The 14706-nt window shown below is 37.2% G+C and overlaps 1 protein-coding gene across 3 annotated transcripts in view; it reads right to left on the bottom strand.

Annotated features, from left to right (window-relative positions):
• Nucleotides 1–14706, bottom strand: part of LOC127444863 (N-acetylgalactosaminyltransferase 7-like) — a 51971-nt gene that overhangs the window by 28271 nt on the left and 8994 nt on the right. For all 3 annotated transcript variants that reach the window (XM_051704452.1, XM_051704451.1, XM_051704450.1), the window contains exon 3: nucleotides 1807–1973. In XM_051704452.1, the coding sequence (XP_051560412.1) occupies nucleotides 1807–1973 (167 nt within the window). The remainder of the gene's footprint in view (nucleotides 1–1806; nucleotides 1974–14706) is intronic.

Here is a 14706-nt window from a genome sequence, read left to right as displayed (position 1 = left end):
ATATCGGTGTAAAATCGGTGCACAATCCACATAGAAAAGGTCTGTTTTCATTCCAACTCAAAAATTAGCTATATCGGCCACCATATCTGTAATCTGTGAATTTTCCCCCTCTAAAATCGGTATCGGTCTCAAAAATCCCATATCGGTCGGGCTCTACTTATTATCATTATTATTCTGTGTAAAACTGTATCCATTTTTACAGCTTTGTTGCCATGAGGACGTAAACCCTAAAACCTCTGTAAAAATGATGATTTAAACAACTTTACAGACCAAATAAAAAGTTTTTTTAGAGAAGAATTAATGCAAGTGCTTTTAAAAATTACACGCTTCATATTTCTGCTTTTAAACCCTCCAAAAATTGGCCACTTTCACTTCCATTGTAAGTGCCTCACTAAAACCCAGATTTTTGTTTTTTAAAGAAAAGGCAGGACAAATGAAAATTTTTGTGGTAATCAACATTAAGCCACAAATGCTGCTGACTGAGCTTAACTTGTTTTGAACCCGGAACATTCCTTTAAGAAACCCTGTTGCATTACATTGCAAAGGACTCTGCAGATTATCCCTCACAATCAGAAAATGAAAAGTCTTCCATATGGGCCTATATGTCCCATATGTATAGAAACAGTTATACCAGATATTGATTATGTCTGAACAAATCTATCCAATTTGAATTAAACAAATAAATAAATAAATAACAGTGCAGAGTAGACAATCCTAAAGATCAGATTTGAGAAAAAAAAATTAAAAAACACAAATCATAATTGTATGCGGTGTGAACAAAGCCTTACTAGCCTTAACTACCCAGTGCTTGAAACATTTTATCCAATGACATAAAAGTCTACATATCCTTTATTGATTCTGCTGCACTGGATTCATTCATAAATCCCCTTCCACACAGCCTGCATGCCCCATAATAATGAAAAAGGGCTCAGCATTCAACTTCAGTCAGACTACCTACAGGTTGTAGCAACGGGAAGACTGTTTCACTTAAGAGTGCAGAACAGAGTCACAAAATTTCTAAAAAGTCATTCTTCACTTCCTAAAACCTGAAAAACCAGTAACTGCAAAAAGACAGTGACAACACAAAACAGCCAGCACATGAAAATCACACAGAGCATTGGGAACTTTATCAAATTATCAAAGAATTTTAGAGGAATGAAGGGTATTAAAAAAGCAAAAATAAAGGCGCTGAAGTCAGATTTTGAGGAATGAGGTGAAGCTTATCCAGGTTTTTTCTTTCTGACAAGTTAAACTGATCTTGTCCTCTGCCGGTTTTGCATGAATTAGCATTCTAGCACATGATGCACTGTTTCCTGCGACTGTGATAGTTGTAAATACATGTATACCTCCTCATGTATACCACACCTTTTTTGTGTGATGTTTGCAGCGAAATACAGCTTTACCTCAACATTTGAATTGTTCTGTTGTTGTCCCAAACATGCTCAGGCCTTAAATTAAAAAAAACAAACACTGACCTCATCCAATCGGTTTAGATGTATTGCAATATGTAATATTATGAGAATGCTTTTTTGCTTTTGCTCTACCTTCAATGAGGTGACGTTAAGAAGACCCAAAAAACAAGATGGTCCCCTGATTCATTACACTAAGGGTGGGAATTTGATTATCATGGGTCAGAAAGCTAGCAAATTAGAGCTGGACTTATTTTATTTTATTTTTTATTTTATTTTTTACTTTTAATCTGCTACCAAACTATGGTCTACCAATCGGTTGAGAAAACAGTTTAAAAAAAATAATAAAATACAAGCATGCTATTTATTAAATAAATGAAAACATGGTCAGTTTTACCTTTGTTGCTAAAGTCATCAATCATGACAATCTCAGCCAGGTATCGCCTGGGAGTTCGTTTGATGACACTGTGCACCGTTCTCATCAGGGTGGACCAGCCCTCATTATGGAAAACAATGATCACACTGGAGGTGAGGAGGTTGTCATCATAATGCCAGTATTTACACCTGAGGAAAACATACAGTTAGAAAATACACTCTTTACTGGAAGTGAATTGCGATGTGGCATACAAGAGTGTGGTCAGGGTGCGCACACTCACAAGCACACACACAGCTTATAGGAATAGTTCACGAATAAATGAAAACTCTTATCATTTATTCACCCTCATGCCATCCCAGAGGTGTATGACTTTCTTTCTTCTGTAGAACACAAACAAAGATTTTAAGAAAAATATCTCAGCTCTGTATGTCCATACAACGCAAGTGAATGATTGTCAGACCTTTGTAGCTAAAAAAAAAAATAAAATCACATAAAGGACACAGAAGTAATCTATAAGTCTCCAGTGGTTAAATCCATGTCATTATAATAGGTGTGGGTGAGAAACAGAACAATATTTAAGTCCTTTTTCACTCTAAATCTCCACTTTAACTTTCACTTTCAGATGTGAAAGTGAAACAGGCACCACATGTGACTTTCAGAAGTAAAAGTGAAAGTGAACATTTAGGGTAAAAAAAGGATTTACATTTTATTTCACCCAAATCTTTTATATAGACATAGATTTAACCACTGGAGTCTTATGGAATACTTCTATGTGTCCTTTTTCTGATTTTTGGAGCTACAAAGATCTGACCATCATTCACTTGCATTGTATGGTCCTACAGAGCTGATATATTCTTCTTAAAATCTTTGTTTGTGTTCTGCATAAGAAAGAAAGTCATACACATCTGGGATGACATGAGGGTCTAGTAAATGATGAGAGAATTTTCATTTTTGGGTGAACTACCCCTTTAAAAGATATAGTTCACCAAGAAATAAATTCTATCATCATTTACTCCCCCTCATGTTGTTTGAAACACCTATGACTTTCCTATGACTTTTCCATAAAATAAAAGTGAATGGCTCATACGAGCCACACATTTGAAACAACATTAGAGTCGAAACAATTTAAGAATTACAGGACTCTTACCCCCAACCCTGTGGTAGACCAACAACTGGCTGACGACCTGAATGTGTTCTACTGTAGATTTGAAAGGCCCAATCTCACACCCCACACCCACTCTGACCTTCACTTCACACAAACACCAACACCTCCTGCAACCCCCCTCCAGCTACTCGAAAACAAAGGATAAGGAAAGCACACGGCCCAGATGACGTTTCACCTGCATGTCTTAGATCCTGTGCTAACCAGCTGGCCCCCATCTTCACACAGATCTTCAATAAATCACTGGAGCAGTGTGAAGCCCCATGCTGCTTCAAACATTCCACTATCATCCCCATCCCAAAGAAACCAAAAATCACAGGACTTCTCATGAAGTCATTTGAAAGACTGGTGTTGGCCCACCTGAAGGACATCACTGGACCCTTTCTAGATCCCCTTCAATTTGCTTAGGTCTGTGGATGATGCAGTCAACATGGGATTGCATCATATTCTGCAACATCTGGACAGACCAGGGACATATGCAAGGAACCTTTTTGTGGACTTCAGTTCGGCTTTCAACACCATCATCCCAGCTATATTCTGGACTAAATTACACCAACTATCTGTTCCCACGTCTATCTGTCAGTGGATTACCAGCTTTCTGACAGACAGGCAGCAGCTTGTGAGACAGGGGAAATTCACTTCCAGCACCTGTACAATCAGCACTGGTGCCCCCCAGGGACGTGTGCTCTCCCCACTACTCTTCTCCCTCTACATCAACGACTGCATCGCCAAGGACCCCTCTGTCAAGCTCCTGAAGTTTGCAGACAACACCACTGTCATCGGCCTCATCCGAGATGACGATGAGTCTGCATACAGAAGGGAGGTTAAACAGCTGGCTGTCTGGTGCAGTCAAAACAACCTTGAGCTGATCACGTTCAAAACGGTGGAGATGATTGTGGACTTCAGGAGGAACCCCCCAACACTGTCCCCCCTCACCATTCTAAACAGCACTGTGGCATCAGTGGAGTCATTCAGGTTCCTGGGCACTACCATCTCATAGGACCTGAAGTGGGAGACCCACATTGATTCCATTGTGAAAAAGGCCCAGCAGAGGTTGTACTTCCTTCGCCAGTTGAGGAAGTTCAACCTGCCACAGGCGCTGCTGATACAGTTCTACTCAGCAGTCATTGAGTCTGTCCTCTGCACTTCAGTAACTGTCTGGTTTGGTTCAGCTACGAAAACGGATATATAATATAATATATATATTATTCTTTTTTTTCCTTTTTTTTCACATTTACAATAATAGTAAAGTCATCAAAACTATGGAATAACATAAATGGAACTATGGGAATTAGGTTCTGACTAAACAAAATCCAAAATAAATCAAAACTGTTTTATATTTTAGCATCTTCAAAGTAGTCACCCTTTGCCTAGAATTTGCAGACATGTACTCTTGACATTTTCTCAACCAGCTTCTTGAGGTATCACCCTGGGATGCTTTTTAAACAGTATTGAAGAAGTTCCCATCTATGTTGGGCACTTATTGGCTGCTTTTCTTTATTATTTGGTCCAAGTCATCAATTTCAAAAACTTTTTTTTTTTAAATTACATTTTTGTTTTATAATGAAATAAATTAATATGGTGGCACAATTATATTTTTGTCTACAAAACTAACTTCAAACATTTAAGCATACGCCTTCAAATCATGAGAAACATTTCAGTCAAGTGTTTCAAAACTTTTGACCGGTAGTAAATATATATATTTTGTCTATTGTGTATTCTATATATACTTTTTTCTTTTCAATATTTATCTATTTTTTATTCAATTTTAATTATATTTTAAAGTGTTGTTGCTGTTTTTGTATTGTTGTGTACTGGAAGCTCCTGTCACCAACACAAATTCCTTGCATGTGTAAGCATACTTGGCAATAAAGCTCATTCTGATTCTGATTCTAAATGACAAAAGATTTTATTTTTAAGGGGGTGAGCTATTCGTTTGTATCAGTGGTAAATTCTTACACACATCCCTCCATGCAGTGGAAGTCATTTTATAGACAGGAAACAGCAACTCTGCATACAGCTTCCTCTGCACAGGGGTGAGCAATGCAAACCAACACTTCCTCATGCTCTTTTTCTAAGCTAAGCTCTAAGCAAAAGTGTAGCCTCATCCAGTTTAATCCAGTTCCAAAAAGTATTTATACAGTTGCATGCAGGACTGGCAGAAAGATGGTACTTAAACTATGAATTGCACCAGCTTGATGCTATTCTTAGAAGGTTTGAGTTCACAGACACATCTCATACATTAGAAACATAGAGAGAGACAGTGAAAACAACATACACTGAGAGAACCGCTTGAGCGATGAACCTAAAGGATAAACAAAACTGTAATGATGTAATGAAATAGAAAGACACTGCCTCTGTTTGTAGGTTACAGGTGGGTTATTTGCATTAGGGCTCAATGCAGCACTTTTATGTGCAAGTTCTTTAAAAGTGCAAACAAAAAGTTTAAAGTAAGGGCTTGAGCAGGTAGGAAAATGTGTTTAAACAAACTCCGGCTACCTTCAGCAAATATGACATAGGCATTTTGCAGAAAACACACACTCATTTCCCTCCCAATACCATACAAATTTCCTTGCCCGAGCCTGCAACACACTAAGCCAGAGTAATGCTTTCTTGTTTAGTTTTTTTCATTGCCGGATTTAGGTTTCAATGTTCTCGCGTAAGCAGTGTCATAAAGGCCTAACTGTGTTACATGGTGCAGTAAAGCCACTCAACTGGAAGAGCAACTCACTCCCTTGATGTTCAGTCACACTGGAGATGAAGGGTGTTGCATTATTCATAAACATGTTGAGGACTTCACCATGCTACTGCCATCTAATGTTAACTGTTCTTATAAACTTTAAAATAAAGATGCTATTTATTTTTATGTGTTAATTACTTTTAGTACCGAATCTCTGTGCAAGAAAAAAGCTGGTTTGGACACAATTATCTGAATGTTTCTCATGATCCTAAAATCTTTTCAACTAAAGGTTAATGCTTCAATACTTAAAAATGGTTTTTCTACACAAATATAAATTGTGCCTCTGTATGAATATCTTTACAAACCAACATTTTAATTATTTGTTTGTTTTAAATGGATGAGTTGGACTGGATTGTGAAGGAAAAGCAGCCAAAACGTTCCAAGCATACATGATTGACACTCAGGGGCCATTTACACGACAATGTTTTCAACTAAAAATGGAAAAAATTGTATGCGTGTTGGCTGTTCATTTACACGACAATGGCGTTTTGGGGCCCGAAAACGCAAACTTTTGAAAACGGGTTTCAAAACGCAAGTTTTTGAAATCTACGCCGTTATCGTCTCCGTGTAAACATACAAAAACGCGAATTGGTGAAAACGATGACATCATGCGCACACGTATTACATGTTATATAAAGAATGATGGATTGATAGGCATCAATCTGAGATGTATAATTATCAATATGAATACTGGTGTCTGTGCAAATAACAATAATCAATCATTTATCCATTTGGAGTGTTTTGTATGGAGTGTGAACATTGTACAGCAGGCAGATTTGAAAATCTTGAAATTAATGTATGATTCAGATGGGAAAAATGTATTTGTATTTTAAATGTTATTTATTTATTTACTTAATTTTATTTGATGTACCTTTACCCTGCAATTCATTCACCCACCGCTTGTATATAGCCTATAGACAAAGATGTGATGCCATGTAGAGTATTCAATGATATGCTTAGAATATGAAAACATGAGGCAGTGAAAATGCATGTTAGATCCAGTGTACACAAGATCTCTCTCTCCGTCAGAAGATATCCATATATCAGAGTTCTGTCTGATATCCAAAACCAGTCAACATCAACAGCTTGTTATGTTAACTTACTCTCCTACCAGCCCAAGAGTCAGCAGGGGGAACACAGAAGAAGGCAGGAGATGAAGTGATGGTAAAAATGAGCATATTGAATAATCTTGAGAGTTCAGTCTATAGGCATGCGCGCGAGTACTTCAAACAACGCGCGAGACATTCAAAACTACAATGGCGGACTACAGGACTGTGTTTGTGCTGCTCAAGATTTTGAGTTTATTGATGCTTCTCCAGCAAAGTAATTGTAGTAATAAAGCAACCTCATCGTCCGTTCAGACAAAATTGCTCGATGCTTTCGCCATCTTCATTGTTTGTATTCACCGCTCTGTGGAAGAATGCTTATGTGCGCAGGCGCATAGTGTCACTTTGTAAAGAAACGTTATTAGTTGTTTTCGCGGATCCGCGGATCGTTGTCATGTAATCGTACCCTCAATCAATATGGTTTAAAAGGTATCCCAGGTGGAATACTCAGAGTGGGCAGAGCTGTAATCTAGGCAAAAATACTGCACAATAAAAAGCTACAATTTTATATATATATATATATATATATATATATATATATATATATATATATATATATATATATATATATATATATATATATATATTTTTTTTAAATCAATCACTAGATCACATTTTCATTTGTATCATTTCCTAGTTTTGATGACTTTACTATCTGGCTAATCTAAAATGTATAACATATTCACTAAAGAATGAGTAGATTTGACTTTTAAGTAGTATACTGTACATAATTAAGCTTTCTATCTTAAAGAAACTGTAAAAAAAAAAACAAAAAACTTTTTCAGAACATGCACATAAGAAACAAGCCTGCTCATCCCGTTTGTGAAATGCATGCCCATGTCACTTGCTGTTCCTAAAACTTTTAACTGAGGGCCACAGGCGAGTCCTTAACTGTCTTAATTGACATGCAGTGACTCATGCAAAAAGAAGCACATACACTTGGACATAGAAGTCCTCAGGGAAAACTGGCCTTGCCCCTCGGGTAAAGCATGCAGGATTCATTTCAACACTTGACCGATATCATACTAATGAGTGTTTGTTTTGTGTTAAAAGCATGACTGGATTATAAACTGAAGCAAATCATAGCGCAGGTTAAGAGACCACTAATGTGTGAACAGTGACATCTTTTGACAAAAGTTGGAATCAATCACCAACTACACATGCCCAATTACAAAGCTCCGCCCACCCTTGGGTACTGTTGCTCACTCAGACAAACTTTAAAAAACATATCATAGAAATAAATTGCAGATTTCCATAAACAGCAAATATTATTAGTAAAATGTGCTCATAAAGAGGCAATTCAATATGCCGTTTGTCAAGAAATAAATTGTTAAATTAAACAGCAGCAGGAAGAAAAACTGTGGCGACTGTGATATAAAATCGAAGCAAATGAATCACAGCCATAGTGAAATCACAGTCAACTAAAAAGTGAAAATTTGTACGTGTTAGCAATTTCAACATTTAGGTGATTCCTAACATTCCTATAGCCTACTCACTATGGTACTTTCAACACTTTATACCCTCTGCAATAACCTGAATCAGTACATAAATGGATTAACATTAAGTTATTTGCATTAATTTACCTTGGAGAAAATGTAGGTGTCCTTATTGAAGCTGTAGCCTACATATTCATTTGGCAATGAGAGATGACACAGTTTAATTTACAGCATGCACCTCACAACATTAAAGGAATACTCGCCATCCCAGATCAGTAAGACTTTCTGTCTTCTGCAGAACATAAACAAAGATTTTAGAAGAACATCTCAGCTCTGTAGGTCCTCACAATCCAAGTGAATGATGGCCAGAACTTTGAATCTCCAAAAATTTCCACAGGGTTCCCACTCTTTTCAACGTACAATTTACCAGGACATTTCCAGGACATTTTGTGTGTCACACAGTTGTAATATTTAAGCAAAAACACACAAAAGGCCATTAAAATTGTGGTTATTGTAGAGTAATTTTCTATATTTATATTCATCAGTTTAATTAAATTTCATCATCAAAATGGTGTCTAATAAAATAAATTTGCTAAAACTTTAATCAAAGGAAAATAAAATTCTTTTTATTCATTCAATTTTCAACATAACATAACATTATTTTATCAAATGAAGTGCTTTTCTTCAAAATCCTTACAGCAGAATCTGAAAAGTGCTGCACAACAGAACTTCACAGATGTGCGATATTGCTCTAAAACATTATTATTTTTTAAATGCATTATACATGATCTTTTACCCATTTCATGCATCCATTTAAATCTAGCTTTTATTTTGCCATTTCAGTGTTTTTTGACAGTAGTTTCTCACCTCTGCATAAGCAGTTTGCTACATGTCCCAGTGTGATTATTAAACCCTAAAAAGCTGATTTCATTAAAATAAATATACAGGATAGTTTGAATGTGCTGCACGCTTCAGAGTGCTCTGAACACACACCAAGAGCATGTGTGATGCTCATGAGAGGTTTTTTCAGCGTACAAGCGGCCGGCTTCACACAGTAATTTTGAAGCATGCAGCACATGCAAAGTATATATTTATTTAATTAAAATCACAGTTTTGCAGTTTAACAATCACACTAGGACATACTTGATTTATTGTGCATTAAAAAAAAAGAAAACAAATGTCCCCAAATATGTCAAATTCAGTGACATTCTGCATTTTATAGCTGATGCAATTTGTATGACTGGATTCAGTGATTCCATCCATGTTTTACATAATCATGGGGCCCTACAGGTGGCAACGGCCCTACAAGCAGACTCTGATAATTGAATACTGAAAATGAATTTACATACCAAGGTATAAAGGCCAGTGTTTCCCAATAATTACCTAGACTGTTATTTCTTTGTCAATATAAAAAAAAACAAAAAAAAAAAACAGCTTTATCTGTGATAGCCTAGGCCTGTGTCACTTATTAGAAAGTTAATATTCTTATTCTGCTGTTGAAAGTAATGAAGAGCATGTCATTTTATCATTCGCAAGTGATCTAGTAACAGCTGCACCCTGTTTGATTGACAGGCGGCGTATGTGTGTGTGCTAAACATGCGCGTGTGTTCTGAAAATGCTCACGCTAATGCACAGTCAAATACACTTCAAAATTCCACCAAAATGCCCGTCTTGGTGATGTATTCACAGAAAGTGAAAAAGAGCAGGTTTGTATTAAAATGTCAGACTTGTAAGTAAAAATGTAAGATAATAGACCTGCTGCTGTCTAGTGTGTCATTATAATAATCAATCAACTATAACAAGAAAACGAGAAAACACTCACTGCTCTTGACTGAATAACTTTAGTAGCTTTAAAAAGTATTAATGTATTATAATCATACAGTGAAGACCAGTAGCAGTTTTGTTGCATTTCATTCTGAATGTTTCCTTGAATACTTGATAGCCTACTGCTGTTAAAAACTTTTAAAGCTGTTAAAAAAAGCACAGCATTTTCTTAATTTGTATTTTTTGTTCTATTATTTTTAATCTATTTCTATTCATTGCTGTTTTTATTGTTATTTAATTACTGACTGTTTACTAGTCTTGAATAAATTACTTAAGAACTTGACACCACTCTTCCATAATTAACATATTAGTTATTGTTATTATTTGTTGTGATCTGGAAGCTGGTATTGAGAATCGGCAAATTTCACTACAGACTACTGAAATTTTGGTGTTATGATAACAATACTTGGTATTGTTATCACAACGACTTTATTGGACATGGTAGATCTTGCTGCAATAACATGATGAAAAAGTAGATCTCATTCCATAGAAGTGTGATCACCCCTGCTGTAAATGGTGGCGATGGAGGCTTTTCTTTATTTGACTTCCATATGTAACATAAAATAATTACCATATGACAAGAGCCTCCTCTCCTACCCAGTGCAGTTTACATTTCTGTCAAAGAATTGAGTTGATTGCATAGGTACACTATTAGGTTGGGCATCGGTCATAATTTTAGAAAAATATACAATGTGTTTTTGACGTTACTTGAGCATGTAACTTAAATGTCCTTTTTTTCTCTCCGGACAAGTACATGACAATGCTTAATGTCGAGCCCTGGCTCAAAAGTATGCTCTATTCAACTTTGTGTTTTGACCATTTGTGAACTGTGTAACGTCTCGTTTATGCTTTGTGGGTGTGACGTTTTTGCCGTGTCATCACCATTCATATCTATACAACCAGTGTGTTTATGATTAACTTACTACTAGAGCACAACATTGTTTACAAGAGCACAAAGTTCTTCATAGGTTTAGCCTCTTAATTCTGCTCTCAAAGTGCACCAGATTGATGCATATAACTTTAAAATGTACAACACTTTTCTTATGGGGAGACCCACCACAGTCTCACAAAATCTTGTGGGAAACACTGAAGGCCACATCACCATGCTACCACCTCGGGGTGTGAATTCATTTTCAAAAAATCTGTGGTCCGACCATCATTGTTGTCTAAAGTTTACAACTCAAATGTTTTGCATACACTAATGTGTTGGAACGAAGAAAAAAAAAAAACTGCACTATATCAGTACTTGTACATGTAACAAAAACCTTGTCAACGACACAATCATAATAAAAAAATTTAACAAAATTCCAACAAATATTTTCCAGGACATTTTTTTTTATTTGTTTTTTTTTTCATTTTCCATAACTTTTCCATGACTGGAAAACTGCATTGCAAAATGCCAGGTTTTCCAGGATTTCCAAGACGTGTGGGAACCCTGTTCCACCTTTGACAAGCCCAGACCATTATGTGGCTATATATAGTAAAAGTAAAAAAAAAGGGACGTGACGCCATGAGAGAAGCAGAAGTATTATTTTCATGTTATAATCCTGTGAGATTCGATACACCCTGTACATATTTGTTTTTTGAGGTAAACATGGCAAAGAAGTCAAAATCCTCGGGCTCTGGAGACATTAAAAGACACTTACATGCTCAAGATGAAACCTCTGGGCCTGCAGACCAGGGACTCAATTTGGAAAACGCGATGGGAGAAGAAATCCAGTGTCAACTGTCCAACATCTTAGTGATGCTGACGAAGGTTGTTGCTGACTTGGAAGATCTCGCTGTAATATGTCGATCGATAACGACAATGGAAACAAAATTCTCTGAGTTGGTCACAAGAGTGACAGAAGTTGAGAAACGGATTGATTATCTGGAATAATCGGAAAGGGAATTATCCGCTAATCCGCCTGCGTCCAAAATAGTAGTGGAAAAATCTTTGGAAAAACTTGAAGATTTGGAAAATAGGAGCTGAAGGAATAACATACGTATTGTTGGAATTCCTAAGCATGAATACGGCAGAGATATGGTGAAATTCCTTGACGAGCTCTTCCCGAGTTTGCTCGACATAACAGGCCATAAACTGGAAATCGAGCAAGCTCACAGAGTCCCGGCTTGCAGATCTGCTGAGGGAGACAGGCCCCGATCAATTCTGGCCAAATTTCTGAGATCATCCGATAAAGATCTCGTGTTGCGCCAGGCGAGGAGAAAAGGAAAGTTTTCTTGGAAGAATCACAATATTTTCTTTTTCCCGGACTTTGCGAATGCGACAAGAGAAACGCGATCAATTCAAGGAATGTAAGAAACTCTTACATCAACAGAAGATCGCTTTTGCACTGATGTTTCCGGCCAAACTGAGAATAGTAACGAGGATGGTCGCAGGGTATTTACGTGTCCAAAGCAAGCACTGTCTTTTGTAAAAACAATGAGCGAGTAAGCCATTTGGGGTTTTTCATGTAGCTCCAGAGCTCCAGATTGCTGTACTTACTCTGGCTGTCTGAGGAAGCTGGGCGCCATTTTTGTTTCTTTTTGCGCTGGCTCCGTCTAGAGGCTGGAGATTGTTTTGTGGAATGATTCCTTCAAGAAACTTTTGCATGGACGGATGATCGCTTTTACACTGAAGTTCCTGGCCAGATTGAGAATGGACACTAGGAAAGACTGCAAAATATCATCATGCCTACACAAAGGATGTCTTTTATAAAGTTGACGGACTCAGTAAGTCATGGTGTATTTTTTTTATTTTATTATTATTATTTTTTTTATGCAGCCTCCGAGTGAATTTGACTCGCTCAACACACACACTTGACCATTCGAGAAACCGGGGCGTCTGTTTTGTTTTTTGTGTTAGTTCCGCCTGGCGGCTGGAGCTTGTTTTGTGGAATAACACTCTTTCGGGACAGTTGTGGATGAATCTGTTCGTTCTTTGTGCTTATGCCTCCTGTTGGCTGGAGTTTGTTATGTGGAGTAATTTTAAGGGACATTAGAATGATTTCGTTATCTGCTGAACTCATAACAGCTGGCTCACTGAACACTTGTCTGTCTGTCCAAGGAAACTGAACGGCTTTATATCAGCTGGAGTTTATTTTGTGAAGGAACACACCTTTGAGACAGTTCTGTGAATGAATCTACATGTTCTTTGAGTTTATTCTGCCTGTTGGCTGGGGTCTGTTTTATAAAGTATTTTCTGTTATGTGGTGTTGCCTTACAAAATTTGTGCAGAAGCACCGGACTTGAATAATCCGACGGCAAAGTTGTCACGGGGGTTCTCGTAGGCGTACATGGACCTTTTGAGTTTAGAAGAATCGACGGCGGTTGGCGCTGTCGTGCGCGGGGTTAATGCGCACGTTTTTCTTTTCTCTGTTTGTTTTGTTCGGGGGAAGTTCGGGTTTGATTGTTGCAATAATGTTGGAATGTGGTCTGTATAATCTTGTTTTTGACACACAATTTATTTTTTCTATTATATCAAAATGTCAAATGTTAATATGAGTGGATTGTCTCTCTCCACATGGAATGTGAATGGGTTGGGGCACCCCATAAAAAGAAGGAAAGTTATTTCTTTTCTTAAACGTAAGAAATATGATATAGTGTTTCTTCAAGAAACGCATCTTTTCCCGCAGGAAGCTGAAAAATATGGGAAGATATGGGGTGGACATGTTTTCTTTAGCGCTGGATCAATTATGAGCAGGAGGGTCATTATATTGATAAACATCTACAATTCAAATTTCTCAAACAGATTAAAGATAAATCTGGAAGAGTCATTATTGTTTTAGCAGAAATTCAGGGGCAAAGTTTGATTTTGTCTAATATTTACGCACCTAACGCTGAGGATCAGGGCTTTTTTATAGATCTTGATGGGATGTTGCAAGCCGCTGGCACACCTCATGATATAATATTGGGAGGAGATTTTAATCTGTTGATGGACTCAGTCCTTGATCATAGTGAAGCAAAAGTGTGTAAGCCCACTAGAGCAACACTGACGCTTCACAGAATGTGTAAAAATCTTGGTCTTACAGATATTTGGAGACTTTTGAACCCATCTGGGAGGGACTATACATTTTTTTCATCAGTCCATAAGATTTATTCTAGAATAGATTTTTTGTTTTATATATCTAAATCCCTCATTTCATCTGTTGTTGACTGCTCAATTGGAAAAAGTTTAGTCTCAGATCACGCCCTGGTGAGTTTAGAGGTGTTGCCACATACGAAGGAAAAGAAATCATATAGTTGCCGCTTTAATGTATCCCTTTTGCAAAATCCTGATTTTCAACAAATGTTAAAGGCTGAAATCAATGTTTATATGGAGACCAGCTGGTCCTCAGTATCCTCTGTAGGCGTGGCTTGGGAGGCACTTAAGGCAGTTCTTAGGGGTCGGATCATACAGTATGCCTCATTCATCAAAAAATCCAAAGCATGAGAACTCATGGAATTGGAAGAGAATATTAAAAGTGTTGAGGCAGAGCTGAAGCGCCGAATGTCGTCTAATGGCCTCAGAGAACTAACCCGTTTGAAATACAGATATAATACAATTTTGCGCGGAAAGTGGAGTTTTGGTTATTCAGGGCAAGACAGTCATATTTTGAGTCAGGGTACAAAGCAGGAAAACTTTTGGCTAGATATATAAAACAGAGAGAGTCTTTTTCTACCATTCCCTCAGTG

This window comes from Myxocyprinus asiaticus, chromosome 8 (assembly GCF_019703515.2).
Source record: "Myxocyprinus asiaticus isolate MX2 ecotype Aquarium Trade chromosome 8, UBuf_Myxa_2, whole genome shotgun sequence".
Classification (NCBI taxonomy): Eukaryota; Metazoa; Chordata; class Actinopteri; order Cypriniformes; family Catostomidae; genus Myxocyprinus; species Myxocyprinus asiaticus.
Note: the sequence above shows the minus strand (reverse complement) of the source record. Positions and strands in the feature narration are given on the sequence as shown.